At 42.2% G+C, this 24,689-nt stretch overlaps 1 protein-coding gene across 1 annotated transcript in view; it reads left to right on the top strand.

The window, feature by feature from the left end:
• THRAP3 (thyroid hormone receptor associated protein 3) overlaps nt 1–24,551 on the top strand; it is a 67,350-nt gene extending 42,799 nt beyond the window's left edge. Inside the window, exons 3-12 of the mRNA XM_066269643.1 lie at nt 4,668–4,839; nt 9,374–10,267; nt 11,729–12,442; nt 13,362–13,534; nt 14,266–14,377; nt 15,515–15,599; nt 17,550–17,737; nt 20,712–20,907; nt 21,650–21,793; nt 23,781–24,551. Of these exons, the coding sequence (XP_066125740.1) occupies nt 4,703–4,839; nt 9,374–10,267; nt 11,729–12,442; nt 13,362–13,534; nt 14,266–14,377; nt 15,515–15,599; nt 17,550–17,737; nt 20,712–20,907; nt 21,650–21,793; nt 23,781–24,002 (2,865 nt within the window). The 5' untranslated portion in view covers nt 4,668–4,702 and the 3' untranslated portion in view covers nt 24,003–24,551. The remainder of the gene's footprint in view (nt 1–4,667; nt 4,840–9,373; nt 10,268–11,728; nt 12,443–13,361; nt 13,535–14,265; nt 14,378–15,514; nt 15,600–17,549; nt 17,738–20,711; nt 20,908–21,649; nt 21,794–23,780) is intronic.
• Nucleotides 24,552–24,689: the final 138 nt, after the last annotated feature.

Here is a 24,689-nt window from a genome sequence, read left to right as displayed (position 1 = left end):
GCCACCAGAAAGAGAAATCTCAGAATGTGTTAATAGTGTCTAAATATACTGCTCACAAAAATTAGAGGATATTTCAAAATGAATATGAAGCAATAAAAGCATTTTTATTTTTTTATTTATTATTATTTTTTTTACAGAGGCAGAGATAGACAGGGACAGACAGACAGGAACGGAGAGAGATGAGAAGCATCAATCATTAGTTTCTCGTTGCACGTTGCGACTTCTTAGTTCCTTGATTGCTTTTTCATATGTGCCTTGACCGTGGGCCTTCAGCAGACCGAGTGACCCCCCTTGCTGGAGCCAGCGACCTTGGGTCCAAGCCGTGAGCTTTTTGCTCAAACCAGATGAGCCCGCGCTCAAGCTGGCGACCTTGGGGTCTCGAACCTGGATCCTTCCGCATCCCAGTCCGACGCTCTATCCACTACGCCACTGCCTGGTCAGGCTGATTTTTTATTAACTGACATCAGAAAAGCAAACAAGTCAAAGAAAGTTGTTCAATTATGCAAATAAGTTATAAAACCAACTCTTATTTCACTGGTGAAAATGCACTGTACAAAAGGCTGAAAGTACTGTCATATCTGCATGTTCTCCGGTCCCCTAATTTGTGTGAGCAGTGTATTGATTTTTGAGAGAGAAGAGAGAGAGAAAGGCAGCAGGGTGGGAAGTGGGAAGCATCAGCTCATTGTAGTTGCTTCTTGTATGTGCCTTAACTGGGCAAGCCTGGGGTTTCAGACCAGCAACCCCTGCATTCCAGGTCACACCTGATCCAATGTGCCACTTTTGGGTATACTTGTCAATTTTAGTAAGTTTAATATCCGTAGATGTGTTAAGTTTGGCTCTGTATGTATTTAGATGACATTTCCTCTTAATGAAAATTAGCTAATTTCCAATTTCTGGGGATTGAAATGAGTGTTTCCTTTTCACTAACTGTTGCCCTTTCTTTTTCTTCTGAATATTGATATTGTTCACCTGTTGTAAGTGATCTAAAAGGATTTTTATTTCTGGCCCAAGCTGAAATCGAAGATGTGACAGATGTTGCTAGGCAAAGATATCTCTAAACTTGTGACAGAAAAAAGCCATTTATCAAGAATGGACCCAATAATCCCAAAGTATGCTGAAGGCCTCAACCATCAAAACAAAATATATTTTTAATATTTAGTTTCTATAAATTGTTCATTTGTAACTCCACCTTCTATCCCCAAGTAACTTATTCCTCTACCCTGGCTTTGTACAATGACACCGCTGCCAGAAATCGGCTCCAAATTGAAGTATCTTTGACCTTGATAGAGCACACAACAGTTTGATCCTTTTGGTAGGATCTAGACCAGGAGTCCCCAAACTTTTTACACGGGGCCAGTTCACTGTCCCTCAGACCGTCGGAGGGCCGGACTATAAAAAAACTATGAACAAATCCCTATGCACACTGCACATATTTTAAAGTAAAAAACCAAAATGGGAACAAATACAATATTTAAAATAAAGAACAAGTAAATTTAAATCAACAAACTGACCAGTATTTCAATGGGAACTATGGGCCTGCTTTTGGCTAATGAGATGGTCAGTGTCCGGTTCCATATTTGTCACTGCTAGCTGTAACAAGTGATATGACACACTTTTGGAGCCGTGATGTGTACGTCCCGCGTCACTGGAAGTAGTACTACACGTGAGTGACGCTGCGCTTTGCGGCACTGCCACATACAGTACTCCTGTGCTCCTCTCACCACCAGTGAAAGAGATGCCTCTTCTGGAAGTGCGGTGGGTGGATGGTCTTTGGTGTCCTCATTAAGCAACCCCTTACTCATCACCGTTTGTCTCTGGCTCCCTAGCAGTTTGTCAGACCTTTCTAAATTATGTCTTTGAAAAATACGGTTATTTTCCCTATGAGCTTCCTGGACTTTTTCCCTTTTCAGAAGTTCTTGAGATTCAAATCTAAAGTTTGAATATATAAGTAGAAACAAATATCACCTTTTAGTTTGTCTATCTCTTGCCTTCTTTACCAGATCTGAAACTTGGTAAGAGTGGAGAAGATGTGTATTTTTTAATTCTGTGAGTGACTTCTGTGTGCCAGACACTTCTCTAGGGAGGCAGAATAATAATGGTTGAGAACATTGGCTTGGAGCAGGTTGGCTGGGTTTAAATCTGTAAAATGGAACATGATACTGTCCTCTTTGAGGATAAAATAAGTTCATAAACATTTTTAAAGCAGTTGTTGGTAACAAAAGTTCATAACAAGTAAAAACCAATGAATTACTGAAGCAATTATTAGTAAAAGTTTATTGTGCACACATAAAAAACATAGTTTACAAACTGGGAGCACTCAAACCAAAACATGGACTGCGGCCCAGCTTATAGAGTGAGAAAGCAGTGACCATTTTTCATAGTGATTGGTTATATTAGAATTTTCAGTGGTTACTTCATAGCAACCTTGGGAAACGGTTCAAGTTTTATTTGTGATTTCCAGAAGCATAAACAAGAAGTGACACAGGTCAAGGTAGTCTTGCAAAAATAAGCTAAATTAAGCCATATTTGTATGACTGTACTGGTTTTGTCTGCTCAAGAAATATCAAGGCTGGTCTCTTACTTTAACACTGTTTTGGGCATTAAGTAAATAAGATTACTGCTGGTGTAAAGTTTACCTACTAGTTGGATAAAGATGGAAAAACAAAACAGTAATAAACAAGATAGTTTTGAAGTACTGAATTGAATTCTCTAAAGAAAAAGAAAGGTACTGGATTAGACCCTGGAGAATGACTGGGCAGCTACTTTTGATTGGGTGGTCAGAGCAAACCTTTGAGCAGATAGCTTTTGAGCTGAGATCTGATTAACAAGAAAGTCTATGAGGTATGGGAGGATGAAATATTTGTTGATTATTATTTTTCTCCTCACAAGCTAGAACAACATCAGTTAAAAGAATCATTTGCTAAGCACTGAGACAGCAAGGTGTGATGGAATAAGACATGGAGGTTTGGCCTGGTTTGACTATTTACTAGCTTGGTGATTTATTTTTTATATACACAAATTTTTATTAATTTTAATGGGGTGACATCAATAAATCAGGGTACATATATTCCAAGAAAGCTTGGTGATCTTTAACAGATCCCTTACTCTTTTTTCTGGTCTTTGGTAGATACGTGCTTTAGCACTTCCAAGTTTTTGCTCCTTAGAAGATGCCCAAAGTTTTAGTTGTGGTGTAAAGGAGAATAAGTGAATTGGCTTGACAGTGGACCTTGCATCCAAAGCCATTGGTCACTTGTCTGGGCAACTCTGAGGCTTTCTGTTCATTCCAGCAGAGGAGGGGAAAAAAGGAAAAAAAAAATGTGTTTTTTGTGTGGGAGAAAATGACCCTAAAAGAAGGTTGATGCTAATGATTAGAATGAAGTGATGGTTCTTTACTTTATAAATTACTTTAGTCCTTTGTTTATGGATTAATATCCTGTATTTTAAAAAATTATTCTTTTATTGATTTTCAGAGAGAGAGAGGAAGGGAGAGAGAGGAGACAGGAATGTCGATCTGTACCTGTGTGTGTCCTGACTGGGAATCAAACCAGCAACCTCTGTGTTTTAGGACGAAGCTCCAACCACCTGAGCTATCTGGCCAGGGCAATATCCTGTATTTTATAGGATGTAGTATATACATATTGTTGTGATATTAAAATATTAGAGAAGGCTTTTATACTTTTATTTTTTATTCTGTTTTATTTTATTTTTTTAGCGAGAGAGAGAAAGGCAGACAGGCAGGAAGGGGGAGAGATGAGAAGCATCAATTTGTAGCTGCATCACTTTAGTTGTTCATTGATTGCTTCTCATACGTGCCTTGACCGGGGAGCTCAGGCTGAGTCAATGACCTTTGCTCAAGCCAGCGAACTTGGGGTTTCAAACATGGGACCTCAGCATCTCAGGTTGTTGCTCTGTCCACTGCGCCACCACTGGTCAAACCAAGTGGTTTTTTAAAATCAGTTATTTAATCTGTATATATATATTTTTTTCTTCTTTTCCACATGAGAGGAGGGGAAATAGAGACTCCTGACTGGGACCTGACAACCCCTGTCTTGGTCTGATAATCTGCCCATCTGGGTCTATGCTTAGTTACAACTGAGCTATTTTTAGTGCCTGAGGCAGTAGCAGAGGCCTCAGCATCCAGTGCCGGTGGCTAGAACCAATCAAGCCCTGGCTGCAGGAGAGGGAGAGAGAGAAAGAGAAAGAAGGAGGAGGGTAAGGGGGTAAAGAAGCAGATGATTGCTTCCTGTATGCTTTGACCAGGAATCGAACCTGGGACTTCCATACTCTGGGCGGATGCTCTGCCACTCAGCCAGCCAGCTAGGGCCTAATCAGCATTTTTTTAAAAAAATATTTATTTATTCATTTTAGAGAAGAGAGAGAGAGAGAGAGAGAGAGAGAGAGAGAGAAGGGAGGAGCAGGAAGCATCAACTCCCATATGTGCTTTGACTGGGCAGGCCCAGGGTTTTTTGGTGTTTTTTTTTGTTTGTTTGTTTGTTTTTTACTGGCCCAGGGTTTTGAACCAGTGATCTCAGTGTTTCAGGTTGATGCTTTATCCACTGTGCCACCACAGGTCAGGCCTAATCTGCATTTTTAAAAAATGGTTTCTAAATGTCCAGAGAAGTTCAAGTGTACAGAGGGACTCACTCATTTGAATCTATTTTCTTTAGGTGTAATTGAAAAGTGACTGACCCTTTCTTCAGAGATGTCAAAAACAAACAAATCCAAGTCTGGGTCTCGTTCTTCTCGCTCAAGATCTGCATCAAGATCTCGTTCTCGTTCATTTTCAAAGTCTCGATCCCGAAGTCGATCTGTCTCTCGTTCAAGGAAGCGCAGACTGAGGTATGTGGGTGTGATTGTACATTGAGATAATCATTGCATCAGGCCATGGGTGTTTTGAAGATTTTTTTTAGACTTTCTGTGAGTGTTAGATGGAGTTGTGGGGGGGAGGATTGGTTTGAGGTGGAAGTTGGGCTGTAAAATATTCTAGGTTTCTTCAAATACTACAAATCCAAATCAGCTTTGCTTGCCCCATACTGTTTGTCTAATTCCTTTTCTCCTCTGCCAGCACATACTATTTCTCGTCTACTTTGGAAGAAAGTGCATTTTATTTTTGAGCTGCTTACTTCAAATCTCTACAACCAATTTTTTCTTTTTAGTTTTTTCCATTGATAGTGGAAGGGAGAGAGAGAGAGAAGCATCAGCTTGTTCCACTTAGTAGTTCCATTTAGTTGTGCACTCACTGGTTGCTGCTTGTATGTCCCCTGACTGGGGATTGAACTTGCAACCTTGGTGTGCCAGGATGACACTTTGTCCACTGAACCACCCAGCCAGGGCCTGATTATTTTTCAGGGAAGCATTTTTTTATTTTATTTATTTTATTTTATTTTTTTACAGGGACAGAGGGAGAGTCAGATAGAGGGATAGATAGGGACAAACAGACAGGAACACAGATGAGAAGCATCAATCATCAGTTTTTCATTGCGACATCGTAGTTGTTCATTGATTGCTTTCTCATATGTGCCATGACCGCGGGCCTTCAGCAGACTGAGTAACCCCTCGCTCGAGCCAGTGACCTTGGGTCCATGCTAGTGAGCTTTTTTGCTCAAGCCAGATGAGCCCATGCTCAAGCTGGCTATCCTGGGGTCTCAAACCTGGGTCCTTTGCATCCCAGTCCGACGCTCTATCCACTGCGCCACCGCCTGGTCAAGCAGTGAAGCATTTTTAAAGTCTTGAACTAAAGTTCATTTTCATCAAGAAAGAAAGGCTAGCTAAGAGGATTTAACAGTATGATCAACAATGCAAGGAAAAGAAGTCTTAACCCACTAAAATAAACCTTAAAACCTACCAGGAGTCATTTGTATACACCTGATGTGCCAGCTAAACTAATCTAAAAATCACTGTTTTAGGTATCACTTTATCTTTCTAAATGTACAAATAATTCTTTTAAATTTATTGCAAATATTTTTAAATTTAACCCATTTTCACACCTTTAGATGTGGTTTCTCTATTTCAGTTATGTCTTGGAATAGGATTCCAAACCTCCAGCATCTTTTCTTCTTAATGTGTTGTGAGTTGGGTTTTTCATTCTTTAAATTGTTTTAATTTTTTCTTTTGTGAGTAGATAAGGACCTTTCAGTAGATACAAGTTTCTATATATGCACTAGGGAAATACGTAAATACTAAAAGGGGGAATCTTGCACAATTTATTTTTTATCAGAATTGCACTAGGCAGGGAGGTAATTTATCAAGTTTGCCATTTGAAACTCCTCTTCTCATGAGTCTCTAGAATCCTTTTCTTAAATGAATTATGAAATTTAAAATAAACCTCAGGAAAAGTTATTAAAAACTTCATTTTTGATGGTTCCATAGTACTTCTAAATGAATCTGTTGAACAGTAGGATATGTTTTTTCTGCCTCCTAACAGGAACAAGTTAATTTCTTAAATGGAATCTATGAGAGGCCTGCCTGACAATTAATTTCAGACCAGAGGTTGAGCAAAAAGTAGGTGTGCCTAATATTGATGACTCCACACTCCAACATAATGTGGAACAGGAAGTTATAAATTTTGAGTTTCTCCCTCAGACAAGAGAAATAATAATTTTTAAAAAGATAATACATTGAAGATAGCCACTCTTTTACCTTTTTTTCTCTTTCATCGCAAACTTTGTTCAAGCACTAAAGTCTTACCTGTTACCCAGTCGTGTCAATGTCTATGTAAGTAAAATTCTATCCCACCTTTTAACCCCTCCAAAAGAAAAAAAAGAATGCAATATATAAATTTATATCTACCTTGGGAAGTTACTATCAAGGCCTTGGGACTGAGCAAAGACTCTTAGTAACTCCTGCCTTGCATCCACAATTTTTGATTTGGGCCTGTTAAACCTCAGTTTTAGTTTTTTTGGTTCTGAAAGGTAACATTTTATCTTTAACTTTTTTATTATTCATTTGAAAAGTGACATTTTAAAACTTTAAAAAACTAAGTAATTGGTTCAAAAACAAGAGGCTATACAACCAAAACTGAGGGACGAGGGACAAAATGGAACGGACACAAATCAGATGTTAACCACTCTGAAGTACTTGTGACAACAGGAACTGTAGGCAGATCGGTACAGGTCTCTGCTCCTTATTCCACACGTTGTTTGGCGTGGTCACTGACTTGGGGAAAGTATGTACCTCAGGCAGGCAGTATGTGTTGGGGTAGGTCTAGAGCCACTGTATTTGCTATCTTATATACCTAGATGATTGTTTGGGAGGAATTTCTCCACTAGAAAACATGTTTTTATATTTGATTCTAGTCTGACTTCTCAGATTTTTAGAAACAGATAAATTTGCCAATGGATATTCAGTTATTTCTGGCTTATCTGTTTCACGATTTTTCTTTTTGTTTTCCTTCTCCTACAAGGAAAGTGTACTATCCAGAGGGTTTGAGAAAACATGCCTTTAAGTTAACTGCTGAGTTGCACAAATTTGGAGAAAATTGATTGTTTCCTTGTATTTCACAGACTGTATCCTTTTAAGTGACTTTTTGTAAATAACTTCATTTGCAATCTGCAGAGAGACTCATGTTCCTGCATCTGTGCAGTGACTGCGGGTTTTGGATGCAGTGTGCCCCAGAGCCCTCACTAGTAGTTGGTGACAGAAGCCGCGGTAGCCCCTGAGGCTGGGAACAGGAATTAACCCCTCCTTAGTGCTGGTGATACATCACCTCTCTCAAGGATAGCCATTTAATTGAGTCATGTTCAGTGTCATAGCCTGCATCTACTTCTTCCTTCTCCTTTTCTTATATTGTACTGTTTTCAAATGAAGTGTTGTGGAAGGTAAGTTTATTTTTAATTGTACTTAAATGGCAATATTCACAAACTAACAGTTTGATGCTGAGCACAGCAGGAAGTAACTAGTAGAAAACAGATTAAATTAAATGTAAGTTTCTTTTAAAAATACTATTTTGTTTCGTTGTTAAAGCCTGTCACATTTGCTAACAAACAATGACTGTTTCAAATCAGGTCTGCTGGGAGAATGCCTGCTGAGTAACTGAAGAGTTTTTATTTTATATCTGTAAAGAAAATATTTTTAGAAAGCATTTTCTAGTAATTTTGCATATTTCTAGCTAACTACTTAGGAGTAGTGGTTATTGTTAATAATCTGTATCATAGTTGACAAGACAGGTGGTATCCAAGAACCCCAGTGGATTTTTATACCAAGTACAGTTTTTGACTTTTTGATGGAAAAAGAGCTCACTCCCTGTCATTGACAAGCCTGGCATTTATGGACATATAATTTGTACAAAGTTAGGTTACTGTTGAATATCCGTGGTTCTGGAAATGCAACATTACAAGTTATGAGTTCTAAATTTTTAAACCATGAAGAACACAACATTTAGGCCTTAGGTTGACTTGAACGATGTGTGTGGGGGTTTCTCTTTGCTAATCTCCTGTGTACTTGGGTGACTTATAGTCAGATAGTGCCCTCTTGTGGCACCTGGCTAGTATTTTGTAGTTCAGCCATGGAAACTGATGTAAATACTGAGACTGTTTCCAAGTCTCCACTAAAAAATGTTTGTATGCTTTACTGATATGATTTCAGTAAAAAAAAACCCTTTTAAACTTTGAACATATACATTCTCTAAGTCCCTATTTAAGTGTTCTTTGAATTAGACCTGTTGCCTGACCTGTGGTGCACAGTGGATAAAAAGCATTAACCTGGAACGCTGAGGTTTCCGATTCAAAACCGTGGGCTTGGCTGGTTAAGGCACATATAGGAAGCAATTTCTATGAGTTGATGCTCCTGCTTCTCCCTCCTCTTTCTGTCTCTCCTCTCCTCTCTCTAAAAATTAATTTAAAAAATTAAATTAAAAAAATAAGTAGACCTGTTACTATGTATTTACAACTCCAGGTCTTAGTGGAATGGAAGAAATTAGGCCCGCACAGAGGGAGGTGAATAGGATAGGGAATAGTGTTGTAACAGTACAGGGCCAAAGGATCTAACAGTTAACCTGTCTGGTACCACAGCTTATAGTTCTTCCTCATTTCCAGTGATCTAGAGACCCGTAAAATCCCCGGTGCTGTGGAACTCTAAGCAGCACCTTTGTTGAGCTTACTTCATTAAGAACATTTTGATACTCTTTCATTGTAGAAATATATTTCCATTTAAAATGTGCTGTAATATTAATGAAGCAGTTTCAGTGTCTCATTTGTTAAAGTGATTCCTACCTGTATTTTTGTACTTAATATGGTCCATAAGCATTAGTATTAAATATTTAAGTATGCACCCTAGAAGCAGGAATTTCAGAATGTTACCTTTTTGTTGGCAGATTTTTCACAAGTAAAATGTTTGTGTCAAAAATTCAAACATTTCTCCCCCACCCCCCTTTCAGTTCTAGGTCTCGTTCCAGATCGTATTCTCCAGCTCATAACAGAGAGAGGAATCACCCAAGAGTATATCAGAATCGGGATTTCCGAGGTCACAACAGAGGCTATAGAAGACCCTATTATTTCCGTGGGCGCAACAGAGGCTTTTACCCATGGGGCCAGTATAACCGAGGAGGATATGGAAACTATCGCTCAAATTGGCAGAATTATCGGCAAGCATACAGTCCTCGTCGGGGCCGTTCCCGATCCCGGTCCCCAAAGAGAAGATCCCCTTCACCACGGTCCAGGAGCCATTCTAGAAACTCCGATAAATCTTCCTCTGACAGGTCAAGGCGCTCCTCATCCTCTCGTTCTTCTTCCAATCACAGCAGAGTTGAATCTTCTAAACGCAAGTCTGCAAAGGATAAAAAGTCCTCTTCCAAGGATAGCCGGCCTTCTCAGTCTGCCGGGGATAACCAAGGAGATGAGTCCAAGGAGCAGACGTTCTCTGGAAGCACCTCTCAAGATACAAAATCATCTGAGAGCTCAAAGCCATGGGCAGATGCCACCACATACAGTGCTGGTTCTGCATCACGGGGATCAGCAGTCTCCGAGCTCAGTCCTCGGGAGCGCAGCCCTGCTCTGAAAAGCCCCCTCCAGTCTGTGGTAGTGAGACGGCGGTCTCCTCGTCCTAGCCCTGTGCCAAAACCTAGCCCTCCACTTTCCAGCGCATCCCAGATGGGCTCAGCTCTGCAGAGTGGTTCTGGGTACCAGGCTGGTCAGTTTGATCATGGCTCTGGGTCGATGAGTCCATCCAAGAAGAGCCCTGTGGGTAAGAGCCCACCATCCACTGGCTCCACGTATGGCTCGTCCCAGAAGGAGGAGGCTACTGCTTCAGGAGGGGCAGTCTATACAAAGAGGCAAGTGTCTTGTTTCCCTGCCTGCTGCGTGTTTAGCTTACCAGCTGGTAGTTTAGTTGTATTGTAACCTAAGTTAGAGCTGTGATTAATGGTAAAAAGGTAATCCCCCTTTCTTAAGCTTTTCATTAGCAAACTTTAAAAGCATCACCCAAGGAAATCTTAAACTTAACTCTAGTTTTCCTACCTTCCTGAATTTGTATTGCAGCATAAAGTTTTCTTTAGACTACTCTGCAATGATGTTTTCACATTTAAAATTTACCTTGGATTCTACCAATGTAAGCCAGAGAACAGTAGAGATTTGTGGGTCAGCTATCAAAAAAATATGGTCTTTGCCAAAATGAATGGCCATTGGAGCTGTTAGACCCGCTAAGACCCACCATCTACTGTGATTGATCTACATCAGCCCATCATGGTGAAGAGCTGCACCCTCACACCCTCCAGTTGAGGAGACTGGGCAGAATGGGAAAGTCCAAGGCTTAGTCCAGGAAGGCCTTGTTTTAAAATCATAAGGTGGGTCTATGTCCCAGTAGACGTCAACTGGGCCGCGTATTAGGAGAGGACGAGACAGTTCTTCTTTCTTTATACCTTGGGGGACATGGTGAGTTAGAACATGAATCTGTGGTTGAATGGATTCGGACAGCAGAGACATAACAGGGACGTTGCATTGGGACCAAGTCGTCAAGAGGGACTTACCAGGCAAGTGGGGATTTCCCTTTTATACCTTTTCTCTTAGGCGCATATTCTTTGATGTCCTGCTGTCCTTTGATTCCTTTTTGCCATATTTCTCCACTAATGGTACAAATGAGATGTTCAGAATCTGTACTTTCCAGCCTTGAATAAGTCTAGTTTAAAATGTATGTCTTGTTGCTTGCTAGAACTGTGAGTATTGTTAGAGAACTTGGGCATGAGCTCTATGTTTTTTTAAAGAAAGAAAGTAGGGTGATTTTTGCCCCTTCCCTCAATTAACATGTATTTTGTTTTTATTTGTGTTTGCAGTATATTTCATGTTTAGATCTTCTAGGTGACTTGAAGCAAATTTGAAGTCTCTTTTGAGACTTGTATTTCCAAATGTGAGTTGTATAAAAGCAAAGCAGTCCAAGGTTGAACGTTCTGTGTTAACTTTGCTGAAAGCAGATTGTAAGTGACTGAATGAAGGTCGGATAAGACCTTAATTTTTTTTTTTTTTCTAGACCACTTACAGGTAAGTAGGTTTTTGCTTTTTAGTATTCTAAAAATTACCTTTGTTATTCCCTTTTTGGTTGCTTTTGTAAGACACAACTCCATGGAGCATATATTTTTCTCTTCAGTTACTAGAATGTAACAAGTAGAAAGTCCTATGGTAACACTGGAATCCACCAGACACATTTGTTCAGACTCAAAACCCCAAGACCATATGGTGCTGTTTTACATCAAGTTGCTTAGGAAACCTTTTGTGTCTCCCCCTTGTGTTTTCATAACCAGGTATCTAGATGAACAGAAGACAGAGAATGGAAAAGATAAGGAACAGAAACAAACAAATACTGATAAAGAGAAAATGAAAGATAAAGGGAGTTTCTCTGACACAGGCTTGAATGATTCAAAAATAAAATCTGATATGTTTGCTCCCAAAACTGATTCTGAGAAGCCTTTTCGGGGTAGCCAGTCTCCCAAAAGGTATAAGCTCCGAGATGACTTTGAGAAGAAGATGGCTGACTTTCACAAGGAGGAAATGGATGATCAAGATAAGGACAAAGTTAAAGGAAGGAAGGAATCTGAGTTTGATGATGAACCCAAATTTATGTCGAAAGTCATAGCAGGTGCAAACAAAAACCAGGATGAGGAGAAGTCTGGCAAATGGGAGGGCCTGGTGTATGCACCTTCAGGGAAAGAAAAGCAGAGGAAAACAGAGGAGCTGGAGGACGAGTCTTTCTCAGAGAGGTCCAAAAAAGAGGATCGGGGAGGGCTCAAGAGAACTGAAAGTGGGCACAGGGGGTTTGTGCCTGAAAAGAATTTCCGAGTGACTGCTTACAAAGCAGTCCAGGAGAAGAGCTCGTCACCTCCCCCGAGAAAGACCTCCGAGAGCCGGGAGAAGCTAGGAGCCAAAGGAGACTTTTCCACAGGGAAGTCTTCCTTTTCCATTACTCGAGAGGCCCAGGTCAATGTCCGGATGGATTCTTTTGATGAGGACCTTGCAAGGTGAGGTGTAGTCCTTGATCAAGACTTCAGTGGCTTAAACAGTATCTCCTAACTCTTCTTCCTGAGGACATTGTGGAACCAGGACAGGCCCCTCCTGTATTTCCGTGGCTAAGTTTCAGTGCTGATCCCTTCGGGCACACCTGTTTTTAGTGGAGGGTGTGTGTTCACTGAGCGAGGGAGTGTTGGGGTCAGTATTGCAGGGCTAGTGAAGGATTGTTTCTTTAGTGACTGATGGGTTTTGGTGTTGCGTCCCCTTTGCTGTTTTCTTGCCCTCGATCCAGCTTCCCCACCCCCACCCCCTAGCCTTCTTCCTGAATTTTCATGCTTAAGATGCCTTTTCCCTGCAGAGCCATCCAGGATCCATTTCTTCATTCTTAGTAGGTACCAGAGACTATGGCAGGCCTTCACCATGAAGTGTAGCAGTTTTTAGAGTTGGTGCTGTGTGTGAGAGAGCTTCAGGGAAGAGTGGTGGTGGCCTGGCTGTTTTCACTTGGGGTAAAACCTGGACAGCCTATTGGAAGTCTGCCTGAGCCACGTTCCATCACATCACACTCCTGCATTGCTGTGCCACTTGACAGAACGGATCTTTTAAAATACGTTCCCGTTTGTTGTGTGTGTTAAAAGCAGCAGTGACCCCCAAAACAGAGGCTTAACATTGAGGCTTAACACGTCATCCTATTTGTTTCTATTAAAGATTCCTCATGAAAAAAAGGGATGTGATAGATTTTGGATGCCTTTTTCCATTGTTGTGGTGCATTGAGGTTACTTTGAACTTTGATAGGGAATGAAAAAAGGAACTTTATGGATACATTTAAAATTTTAAAACTTTGAAAAATGCGTTGCATTTTTAGGGTTTAAAAAATGTTCTGATTTTCTGGTGTACTTGTTATATTGAGCCTCCCTTTTCTTGTCCCGCCAGACCCAGTGGCTTATTGGCTCAGGAACGCAAGCTTTGTCGGGATCTAGTTCATAGCAACAAAAAGGAACAGGAATTTCGTTCCATTTTCCAGCACATACAGTCAGCTCAGTCTCAGCGGAGCCCCTCAGAACTGTTTGCCCAGCATATAGTGACCATTGTTCACCACGTTAAGGGTAAGTCCAGACCCCAGCCTGCTCAGGCTCCTTGCTGCCACTTAGCTTCCTCTGTTAAAAGTAGAAGGATGATTGGGTGAATCAGGAGCCTTTTGGGGCCCTTTATCTTATTGAAAGGGCCTTTGAAGCCTGGGACTACTTGGAGGAAATCCCTTCCAGGGAAGAGTTTCCATTTTTAATAACAGCTGAACATTTTCAATTGCTAGTAGTAACCTGTGATCATGAGATAGGTGAAATCTTTCACATGAAAGTTTAAAATGCTTGGGAAAGGAGCTATGAAAAGTGGCTTTTCCTGTCCAGCGGGTGGAAGCCTCTCGAGGTCTCTTGTCAACCTTATGCTGTGGATTTCTTCCCTGCCGTGAGGATACACGGAGGCGGGTGGGTTGACGGTGGTGGAGGAGAGAAGGTGATGCAGAAGCTGGGTGGGGCCAGGTACAGATTCCATCTGAAATTTAAACTAAGGCAGGAGTTGGTGGTGTGATTCCAATGACAGTGAGCTCCAGGTTTTTCTCTTTGTACCCATGTCCTAAGATAAGGCAGCTATAGAGGTATCCCAACGCCCAACACTGGATTGTGTGATCAACCTTTTTTCCTTCCTTGTTTCAGTATATTTGTTACATGGATTTGACTACTGTTGTCACATCTCTGTGGCTACAGGTTTATATGAAAGTAGAATATTGTATCTATCTGCCTTTAATGGCACAATATGTGTTTTCTTTGAATCCCCACAGAGCATCACTTTGGGTCCTCAGGAATGACATTGCATGAACGCTTTACTAAATACCTAAAGAGAGGAAGTGAGCAGGAGGCAGCTAAGAACAAGAAAAGCCCAGAGATACACAGGTGAGGACCTCAATCTGACACTGGAGGTGGTCATAAGAGACTGATCATTAGTGATTAAACTTGTCTTTGCCACATTAGCCGCAGAATTTATGGCAGCATTCTTCAGATTCTAGGATAGAAGTGAGTGTTTGTAGTTGTGAGTAGAAAAGGCATGCTTTGATTGTAAGTTTTCTTATTTTGGGTCTGAGGAAAACAGCATTCTCTCTCTTTTTTTAAATTTTATTTTATTTTTGATTTTACAGAGAAGGGTAAGGCTGGGGACAAGAAGTAGTTGTTTCACTGTAGTTCCTTGGTTGCTTGTTGTATGTACCTTGACCAGGCAAGCCCAGGGTTTCGAACCAGCAACTTCAGCATTCCAAGTTGGTGCTCTATCAACTGCACCACCACAAGTCAGGCTAAAAACAGCCTTTTTGTTATAAACAAACTTTTGTATTCCTGGGAGCCAGTAAATTTTAACCTGAGATTACTATGAGTTTTCTATAGGTAGAGTAAATATTAAGTCTCTTTAAACAACCTGTGTATTTCATGTATCAGTATTTTGGGAGGACGTATTTGTAGTGGGTAGGGGGTACAAGAGCTTATAGGATTATGTCAAAGAGTTTAGAATCCCAGCAGGTTGGGAGAATATCACATATGGTTGTGGGGGACCTTGTCTTTAATTCCTAAATAGTCAACTCCTGAATCTGTTGCAGTAGGTAGAACCATGTTTGTATAGTAGTCTTAGATTTAGAGTCATGCCAGGCAGTTGTTCCTCACTTAGACCTAATCTCATATGTGAATAACTGGCCATTACATTCTAATTTCAAAGGTAAAAACTGCTCTTTAATGTTAACCAGGCATATAGATGGTCTTGATGTGAGCTTGAAATCATACACTTGTCTATAAGTGAGGCTGACTTCCTGGATGTAACATTACTGGGAAGCAATAAGAAATTTCTCCTGTTTTGAGTTTGAGAAGTTGGGGTTTTGTGTGTGTTCTCATGCACACCTATAGGAGAGTATAAGTGTGCAAAGAATATAAGCAATGCAAAAAAGGAATGCCTATGATTCCATTACCCAACTTATGAACTAAAATGTTACATGTACTATATTCATACTATGGAATAGTAAAAAAGAAAAATTGTGTTTTCAATCTTAGGAGGATAGACATTTCTCCCAGTACATTCAGAAAGCATGGTTTGGCTCATGATGAAATGAAAAGTCCCCGGGAACCTGGCTACAAGGTGAACTGTTGCTTTGATCAGTAATTTCAACAAAATGAGTGCGTTGGGCATGAACTTGACAGAAATGTGTTTGTTTAAATTACTCTCTACTTAAGTTTGTGTTTTTCTTTTAAGGATGGGCATAATTCTAAAAATGAACTACAAAGGGTTAATTTTTATTAAATGTATCAACAACCTTTGTGAAGTGGTTAGAATATGGTAAATGACCCCAAAGTCTATTGAGGTGAGCTTGAGAAAAAAAAAGAGAGGAGTTTTGGAACAAGTGCCCATGATGAGAGAAGAAACTTTTTGTGATATTTTTCTGCTTGTAAGTATTATCAAATCAACTATATACATGCACTATTTCCAACCATGATTTCAAAAAGACATGCATGTCAGAGGAGAGTGAAATATTCATATCTTAACTTAGCAGACTGTCTTAAACAGCTAGTCCAGTTTTTTCTAACATTGTACCATATCTGTCATCTGTTGGTTACTGTTAGTTTAAAGCTAAACATTGATAACCCAGCTACATTTGCAATGATGTGCACGTAAACAGTGTTATCAGGAGGTTAAAGTTTGTATGTATTCTTATACTGTGAAATACTAGTTTTGGGGCTTAAAAAAAAATGTATTGGCTTTCATTCACATAGACAGTTGAAATTTAAAATTAGAGTTGGTTCTTCCGATGCTGCTAAAACCTTTTCTAAAACAATTGATCTTCAAGTTTTCCAAACAGATCTGTCTTGTTGGTTGATGTAATGAGAGGTACTCCTTGCACAGCCTTTTCTCTCCCATCCCCTTTTCTTTTTCTCCAAGTATCCACCAGATTGACACACATGAAAGTCTGGTTTTGAAACATCAGAAGACATCTCATCTCTGCCTCAAAAAGCGAACTCATTAGAGATGTTGTCTGTACCTCCCAAGGGAGCAGCGCCTGCATTTCTCTTGGGTTTTTGTTTTTGTATTTTTAGTCTTTGGAGGGTGTGCAGAGGCCTCACTTTCTCTCTCAAAAACAATGGTGATAAAATAAACTTACCACCTACTACTCCTGTTAAAGTTAAACTTTATTTCAACAAAAAGCTTAGTTTGTGTAAGTGGAATGTTAATACAGAGTGAACTGCTCCCTCCTTGCTCTTTTAGGGGAGGTTTTACTTCCATGAGGAAGTCCTAGTGTATAACGTCCCCGAAATCACCTTGCAGCTCTGCTCTCCCTGAGTTTCCCAAGAGCTGGTGAAACCCTGCCGTGCAGGTTTGGGGTGGAAAGCCGTTGCTGCTGCCGCCGGGCTCGTACCGTGTCTGCAGCTCACATGCCTAATGGTTACACTTCCTAGAAAGTTAGCAAAAAGATTTTTTCTTTTACTTCTTTTTTTTTTTTTTTTAACAAACTCTGACCTGGTAATTCCACTTTATGAATTCTCCATTATGGTACTTCCTGCATTATTGATATTTCTCTAGAGACATGCTCAATGTAACCAGCTATTTAGAAAGGCTGCTTAAGTCTCCCACTGTCTGTCATTGGACTCAGGACTCAGGGATGATTCCAAGTAGAGAGTAAGCCTGGGGTGGCTGCCACATGTAGGTAGGAAAAGGATAACACGATCGTTTCCATCTTGTTGGTGAGTAAGCTGGAGCCAGCCTAACCAGCCCCCTTCTAGAGCTAGTTGGGCCTTCTCAAGTTGTTGGCTAGTCAGATCATTACAGGCCACAGAGGAAACAAAGCGATAGCAATATATGCAGCATTTTTAGAAGACTATCATTATTATTTAGAGAACTTGTTTGGGATCTGTGACGGATCCTCTCATGAGGTAACTTCGTGGGACATCTCTGTGTCCCTCCCAAGCTTGGGCGAGGAGCCTCACATTCGCAGTGCTTCCTCTGTACCACGCCATTGGAGTAATAACCAGTTATGGGGTGGTTGAGTTGGCAGCCCTGAATCCCAAAAACCTTCATTTTGATTTCTCTTGGCAGGCTGAGGGAAAATACAAAGATGATCCTGTGGATCTCCGCCTTGATATTGAACGTCGTAAAAAACATAAGGAGAGAGATCTTAAACGAGGTAAATCAAGAGAATCAGTGGATTCCCGGGACTCAAGCCACTCGAGGGAAAGATCAGCTGAGAAAACTGAGAAAACCCATAAAGGATCAAAGAAGCAGAAGTACGTAGCTCCTGTCACCTTGTTCAGACTCCTGTGTGCTCTCTCATCTCTCCCCTTTAGGTGATACACCAGATCTCCCAGGGCAGAGAACTGAGGTTAGGGTTGACAGTGCCTTGTGCAGCTGCTGCTGCTGCTGCTTTTATACCACGTAACTTCGAGTGAAGCCACTGGTTTGAAAACAAGTTTTGCATCAAATTAGGCATGAACCTTGTCTGAAGAAGGCCTCCTGGGAGATGGGCAGTTAATTTGGCTGTGGGAACAGTGTGGAGAAGCATTTGGGAATTTGTTTTGTAGTTGTTTTAGACATGATCTTTCTCTTCACAAATCTTCATGGCACAGTTATGTTTTAGAAATGGCTCAAAGTCGTTGTATAATAACATTGGTCAAAGAAACAGTGTAACTAGATAGGACAAGATTGTTGATCTTAAATGCCTTTTTTTCCTTTTAGTTGATTTTAGTGAGAGATTGGGGGGGGGGGGTGGAGAGAGACAAGAGCATGGATATCTGTTCCTGTATGTGCCCTGATTGGGGATTGAACCAGCAACCTCTGCACTTCTGGTTGATGCTCTAACCAACCGACCTAATTTAGCAGACAGTTCCAAGAAGAGGTTAATTTTTAAACAGGTAGCATTGTTGAACTTCATAGGGCAGCATTCAAGCCAAAGTTCTGTTTCTATTTAATTGTGTCTCATTAAATGTAACAGAGTTGAAGCCCCACACCTTTCCACAAGGCTAGTGCCACTTCTGCTATTCTGAACTTCAGCTGGCAAGCATTTTTGTATCCATTTCATTATTATCAAATCCTTTGAGATGAGTTGGGTTGTTGGTATGATACCCATTTTGCCCACTTGAACAATAAAGAAGTTAAGCTCAGGACTCTTCTTAGATCACAGAAGTGCCAGCTGATAACAAAGCTCAGATCTGTTCTCCTGTGTCTCTTTACAACATGTTAGGCATTAGGAGCCCTAGCAGCTCTGAGGCTACCTGTAGATAAAGGGCCTGGTAACACTCAGCAGGAAGTGAGAGTGCTGGTACAGGAGTCCTCTGCGCTGCACTGGTGGGAAGGGAGCAGAGCCCTCAAGCGTTTCAGGGTTGGGTTTGGATTACTAATTCTGATTCCTTTCCCTAGAACACAGGAAGAGGCCGTGCTAAGATTCGAATCTGTAGGCTTTTGAAATAGCACCAATTTTCTAGGAGAGCACCACATCTGAGTTATAAGAATCCTATGACAATAACTTAGATTTTCCTTATTATGAGTAAATGATAGTAGGATTCTTGAGCTTCTCATAATGGAGGAGGAGGATGGGAGGACAGTGATAGGTCATTGATACTTGGCTGGCTTCTCCCTATAAGTCCTGTTCTTTTAAAAAATAGTTTCCATTGGCCCTGGCCGGTTGGCTCAGTGGTAGAGCGTCGGCCTGGCGTGCAGAAGTCCCGGGTTCGATTCCCGGCCAGGGCACACAGGAGAAGCGCCCATCTGCTTCTCCACCCCTCCCCCTCTCCTTCCTCTCTGTCTCTCTCTTCCCCTCCCGCAGCCGAGGCTCCATTGGAGCAAAGATGGCCCGGGCGCTGGAGATGGCTCCTTGGCCTCTGCCCCAGGTGCTAGAGTGGCTCTGGTCATGGCAGAGCGACGCCCCGGAGGGGCAGAGCATCGCCCCCTGGTGGGCGTGCCAGGTGGATCCCGGTTGGGCACATGCGGGAGTCTGTCTGGCTGTCTCTCCCCGTTTCTAGCTTCAGAAAAATACCCCCCCCCCAAAAATAGTTTCCATTGATTTGAAAGAAAAAGAGAAGCATCAACTTGTTTCACTTAGTTGTGCACACCCTGATGGTGGATCAAACGTGCGACCTTAGTGCCCTGAGACAATGCTCTATCGACTGAGCCATTGGCCAGAGCTCCCTACGAGTCCCTTTCTACCCCTGGGAGCCTGGCATTTCTGCTACCTTGACGGCAGCCAGTAGCAGCCTTCCCTAGAGGCAGGGCTGGCACTGACCCCTGGTATACAGACAGTGACTCATCGTAGTTGTCTAATTTGATGTAGTCTGTAATTTCCCCCAGATGAAGGGAAGGTAGAGACATGACTCTGGGAAGAGTGTAACCAGATCTGATGCTTAATAACACAACCTGTTTGAGCTTAGTGGGAGGTAGTATGTGGAGTAGTGGTATAATTAGAGCTAGGTTTGAATCTAGGTTCTGCTCAACTCTGTCACCTGAATCACACCTACAAAATGGGAAATATTGTATCTCCCCATGTATAAGACTCACCTTAAATTTGGGGCCTGAAATGGGGGGGGGAATGTGTTAAAGTTATTGAACTCAAGTTTTATTCATCATAAAATTCATATAACTCCTCAACAAGCACAAAAACAGGAAATGCAAGTAAAAAAATCTATAACTACTGTGTAGGATGCACTCAGTTTTTTAGATCCCAAATTTTTTGGAAAGGGGGTGTGTCTTATACATGGGGAAATACAGTTTGATACTGAATAATCAAAGTTGCCATTTGTGATGTGCCTGCTATGTCAATGTCAAGTGTTAGCAAATTGTTTTACTTTACCTTTAGAGCAACCTAAGAGAGGGGTAGTGTTCTCCCTGCGAGAAATAAAGCATGGTGAAGCACAGACAGATGGTGATATGTAAAGCTCCTGTTCCAGTGCCGTGCACACTAGACTCAGTGCAGTGTTCGTTTCCTTCCGCCTTTCTGGTTCATGCATGTGCATTACACTGACCTACCAGAGGCCATGGGATGTGTTTTATTCTTCCTTATTCATCACAGGCTCAGACATAGACATGTCACTGGACATGACAATATTGCGTCCTCCCCAGGTACCCTGGGTGAGTGGGGTTTTTTTTTAGGTTCTTCAGTTCATCTTTAGTGTCTTCATCACAGATGCATTCCTGATTGTCCTGGGTTTCTTATCCAGGAGGCCCTAGCCAAGCTGTCTATTGATTTTGCTGGCTCTTCTATTTTTATAGGAAACACCGGAGAGCACGAGACCGGTCCAGATCATCATCATCCTCCTCCCAGTCGTCACACTCCTACAAAGCAGAGGAGTACACTGAAGAGACAGAGGAGAGAGAGGAGAGCACCACTGGTTTTGACAAATCAAGACTGGGGACCAAAGACTTCGTGGGTCCAAATGAAAGAGGAGGCAGAGCTCGAGGGACCTTTGTAAGAACCTGTCCTCACCCTCTTTTCTTTTAAGCCCCTGCTCCCACCAATTCTAATTAGTATTTATTGTAATACCAATTTGTAAAATAGATAAAATAATGCCAGTTTGCCTGACCAGATGGTAACGCAGTGGATAGAACGTCAGCCTGGGACACTGAGGACCCAGGTTTGAAACCCCCAAGGTCACCGGCTTGAGTGTAGGCTCATCCAGCTTGAGCTCAGAGTCTCTGGCTTGAGCCCAAAGGTCACTGGCTCAGCTAGAGAGCCCCCCACCCAGTCAAGTCACAAATGAGAAAGCAATTAATTTAACAACTAAAGCAGTTACTCAACTAAAAGTTGATGCTTTTCATTTCTCCTTTCCTATCTCTCAAAAAAAATTATAGTTGGTTGCCCTTGTTATATGTAATCCAATCTACAGACCTCAGTATCTTTGGTTTCTCATTACTCCGGCTTTCCACTTGTAGTTATTTAACTCATGATAATTGTTGAGCTACAAGCCTCTTAGATCTCCCAACATACCTTGGCTCCAGCTGTGTCTGGGAGGCCCTTGTGTCCTGTCATCCTCTGTCTAGGCTGTAGACCTGAGATGAACAAAAAGGGAATAACTAGAAACCAGTTGACCAGCAAATTGGCTTGAGGACAACAGTCTGTTCTGTGCCAGAAAAAGTGTTGAACACAACACAGGGAGTTTTCTCCATTCCTGACACGGTCCTTTGTTCCTTTTTCCTGTTCATCGCTACAGCAATTTCGAGCCAGAGGGAGAGGCTGGGGCAGAGGCAGCTACTCTGGTAACAACAACAACAACAGCAACAACGATTTCCAGAAGAGAAGCCGGGAAGAGGAGTGGGACCCCGAGTACACACCCAAGAGCAAGAAGTATTACCTGGTATGTGTCTGGGGAAAACCAGAAGGGCCAGGGGACCTTTGGCACACATAGGAGCCTGCACCGAGGCTTTAGTTGGTCTGTTCAAAACTGATTAAATAAGTGTGCCGGCATTCTGCAGTGAGGGGATGTGTACTGGCAGGACTGGCAAGTAGTGCTGGCAAGGTGAGTGTTCTAAGAGGCCGGCCTGGCCTTGAGACGGTTTATCATTTATTGATTCTAGGATAAAGAAGGGTTGCTTTTCCCTTTTTAGTTTGTGAACTGTGTGTGTGTGTGTGAACTTGTTTTACTGCTCACCTGCCCCCAACATTAGCCTCCCTTTAGCCTCTACTCAGGGGCAGAGCTAAAATTCTCTCCTTAAACCAAAGTTCCACTCATCAGTGCAAGATTGACAGGAAAGACAGCTCAGGGTCTCTGTCTCTAAAATGAAATGCTAAAATGTTACTGGGGCTTCTCTCCTAAGCTGTTGGTCATTTCCAGGTGGCAGGCACCTCCTGGCCCTCTCTTTCTGTCTGGTTGGGGCTCTTCTAAGCTGAATTACCTGGCTAGTGAGTAAACTCTCTTGGCCTTGCTATGTCAGTAGTAGGCTTAGATCCAAGCAGATGTGACTCTTGAGTGTTGTGACCAAGATAAAATTGGAACCCTGGCTGGATAGCTCAGTTGGTTAGACCATTGTCCTGAAGCACAGAGGTTGTCGGTTTGATCCCTGGTCAGGGCACATACAGGAGCAGATGGATGTTTCTGTCTCTCCCTCTCCCTTCCATTCTAAAATCAATACAATAAACATTAAAACAAAAACAAACTTAGAGCTGAGTCTTTGTCACCTAGGAGGGATGGCGTGGTTTTGAGTTGGCATTTGCACAACTAAGAAACAGGTTGTTGTGTAGATGACTGCACAGCTACTGTCACTTTTCTAGGGCTGTGGGGAGCTGCTCTGAGACTCCTCAAGGATCCTTGAGTCATATTTAGGGAAATGTTGGCTGGGCCCAGGATAGGTGCTGGACTGGGGCAGTTACAGGGGGTGAATTAAAGGCCATACACGGCCTTTTTTCCTGTCACTCTTTGCACCTAAAGGAGGATCACCGACCTGATGCATTTTAGCCAGGTAAACAAGCAACCCTGGTACGAAGCAGCTAGCCCTTTGGCCTGACCCCCCTCCCCTCCTGCCCGATTCTACTTTATGTAGGTGGGTGGTTTGGACTCCTTGAAACCGTGGGACTGGTGATGTAGCAACCACTTCTAGTTTTCAAAATCCTTTCTTCATTCTTTCATTGGCTCCCTCCTTCTCTCTAATGAGACCATCAGAGCAGGTATGGTTGGAGATACTTGTTTTTCCTACTCTGCTATTGCCTCTTTGCATAAAACTCAAAATGGAAGATACAAGATGGGAGGCTGGCTTCTGGTCCTGCTTTTGCCACTAACTGGTCTGACCATCAGCAAGTCACTTACTCTTGGTCTTGCTGTCCTTGTTCTTGGCGGGGGGTGGGGTGGGACTGGAAAAGCAAGCCTTAGCAATGTATTTTGTTGCTTCTGCTGTTGAGCTACCTGACAACCCAGATCAGACAGTTTCATGTTCTGATGTGATTGGCTTTCTCAAATCATCCTTTGAGAGGAGATATACTAAATAATGTGGAATTGCTTAGAAGTTCCTAAGCCTGTTTTCTTATTTGCATAGTGGAGGGTGATAATGATAGGGTAGGTGTGAGGATTAAATAAGGTAATCCTTGTATAGGTCTTGTCAGTGCTCAGTGAAGATTTTATCATCATCATCATCATAATGCCCAAGCTACTGCTGTAGCATTCCTTAAGGCTCCCAACTGAATATTCTCTTGGCTCTGAATCAATAGCGTCTTTGGAGTGGGGAACAGGAAGGAGGACAGAAAAGGAGCGGAAGGTGGGTCGGGACATAGGTTCGTTTGGGTGGGTACAGAGAACAGGGCTCTGGCTCCTTGTTCACTCTGGCATTGATGACAGTTTTCTTTCCTTTCAGCATGATGACCGTGAAGGTGAAGGCAGTGAGAAGTGGGGAGGCCGGGGCCGGGGCCGAGGAGCCTTTCCCCGGGGTCGGGGCAGGTTCATGTTCCGGAAATCCAGCACCAGCCCCAAGTGGGCACATGACAAGTTCAGTGGGGAAGAAGGAGAGATTGAAGATGACGAGAGTGGAACAGAGAACCGAGAAGAAAAGGACAATTTACAGCCCAGCACTGAGTAGGGGCCACTCTGACAGGAGCCCCTGCCCAGGGGGGAGAGGCGCTGGGAAGATGGCTGGTGAAGATGAACAGAAGAGCCCCAGGAAGATTCTGAATGTCTCACCCCACCCCCACCAGCCATGCAGAATCCTACTATAGCCGAAAGCATCCCTGGCGCAGTGTCCCGCTGGACAGAGGCAGCCGGCCTTGGAGTCTGGGCTCAGGCCCAGCTCTTGAGCAGAATACAGCACATTGGCTTTAGCTGTGTTTCTCATTTGTTGTTGGTGTGTGAGGTGGGGACTGGGGTAGGGAGGGGAGAGAGATACTTGGATTTTGGTTTGTTTTTCCTATTAGAAACCAGTTTTGTTCTTAGTTCTTAATTTCATTTCATTTGGAGCTAAGAGGACTAATTTGATGATTTTCAATTCTCCCGTTTCCTGGTTTTTAAGTTCCTTTTTTTTTTTTTCTTTTTGGTATATGTAGTAACTTTAGCAGAAAGATTTAATTTGGGCACCTTTGATTCCTAAAAGAGAAAACAAAGCATGTGAATAAACATTGAAGTGTTCACCTCAGTTTGGGACCAAACTGCTTGGATCTTTGTAAAAATTGGTTTTGTATGTCGAGGAGGAGTTCAAGGCCTTTCTGACCACCTTGTGTTCCCCTTTTCTGAGCACCCATGTATCACATGGTATTGCTCCTAATGGCACCCC

This window comes from Saccopteryx bilineata, chromosome 3 (assembly GCF_036850765.1).
Source record: "Saccopteryx bilineata isolate mSacBil1 chromosome 3, mSacBil1_pri_phased_curated, whole genome shotgun sequence".
Lineage (NCBI taxonomy): Eukaryota > Metazoa > Chordata > Mammalia > Chiroptera > Emballonuridae > Saccopteryx > Saccopteryx bilineata.
Note: the sequence above shows the minus strand (reverse complement) of the source record. Positions and strands in the feature narration are given on the sequence as shown.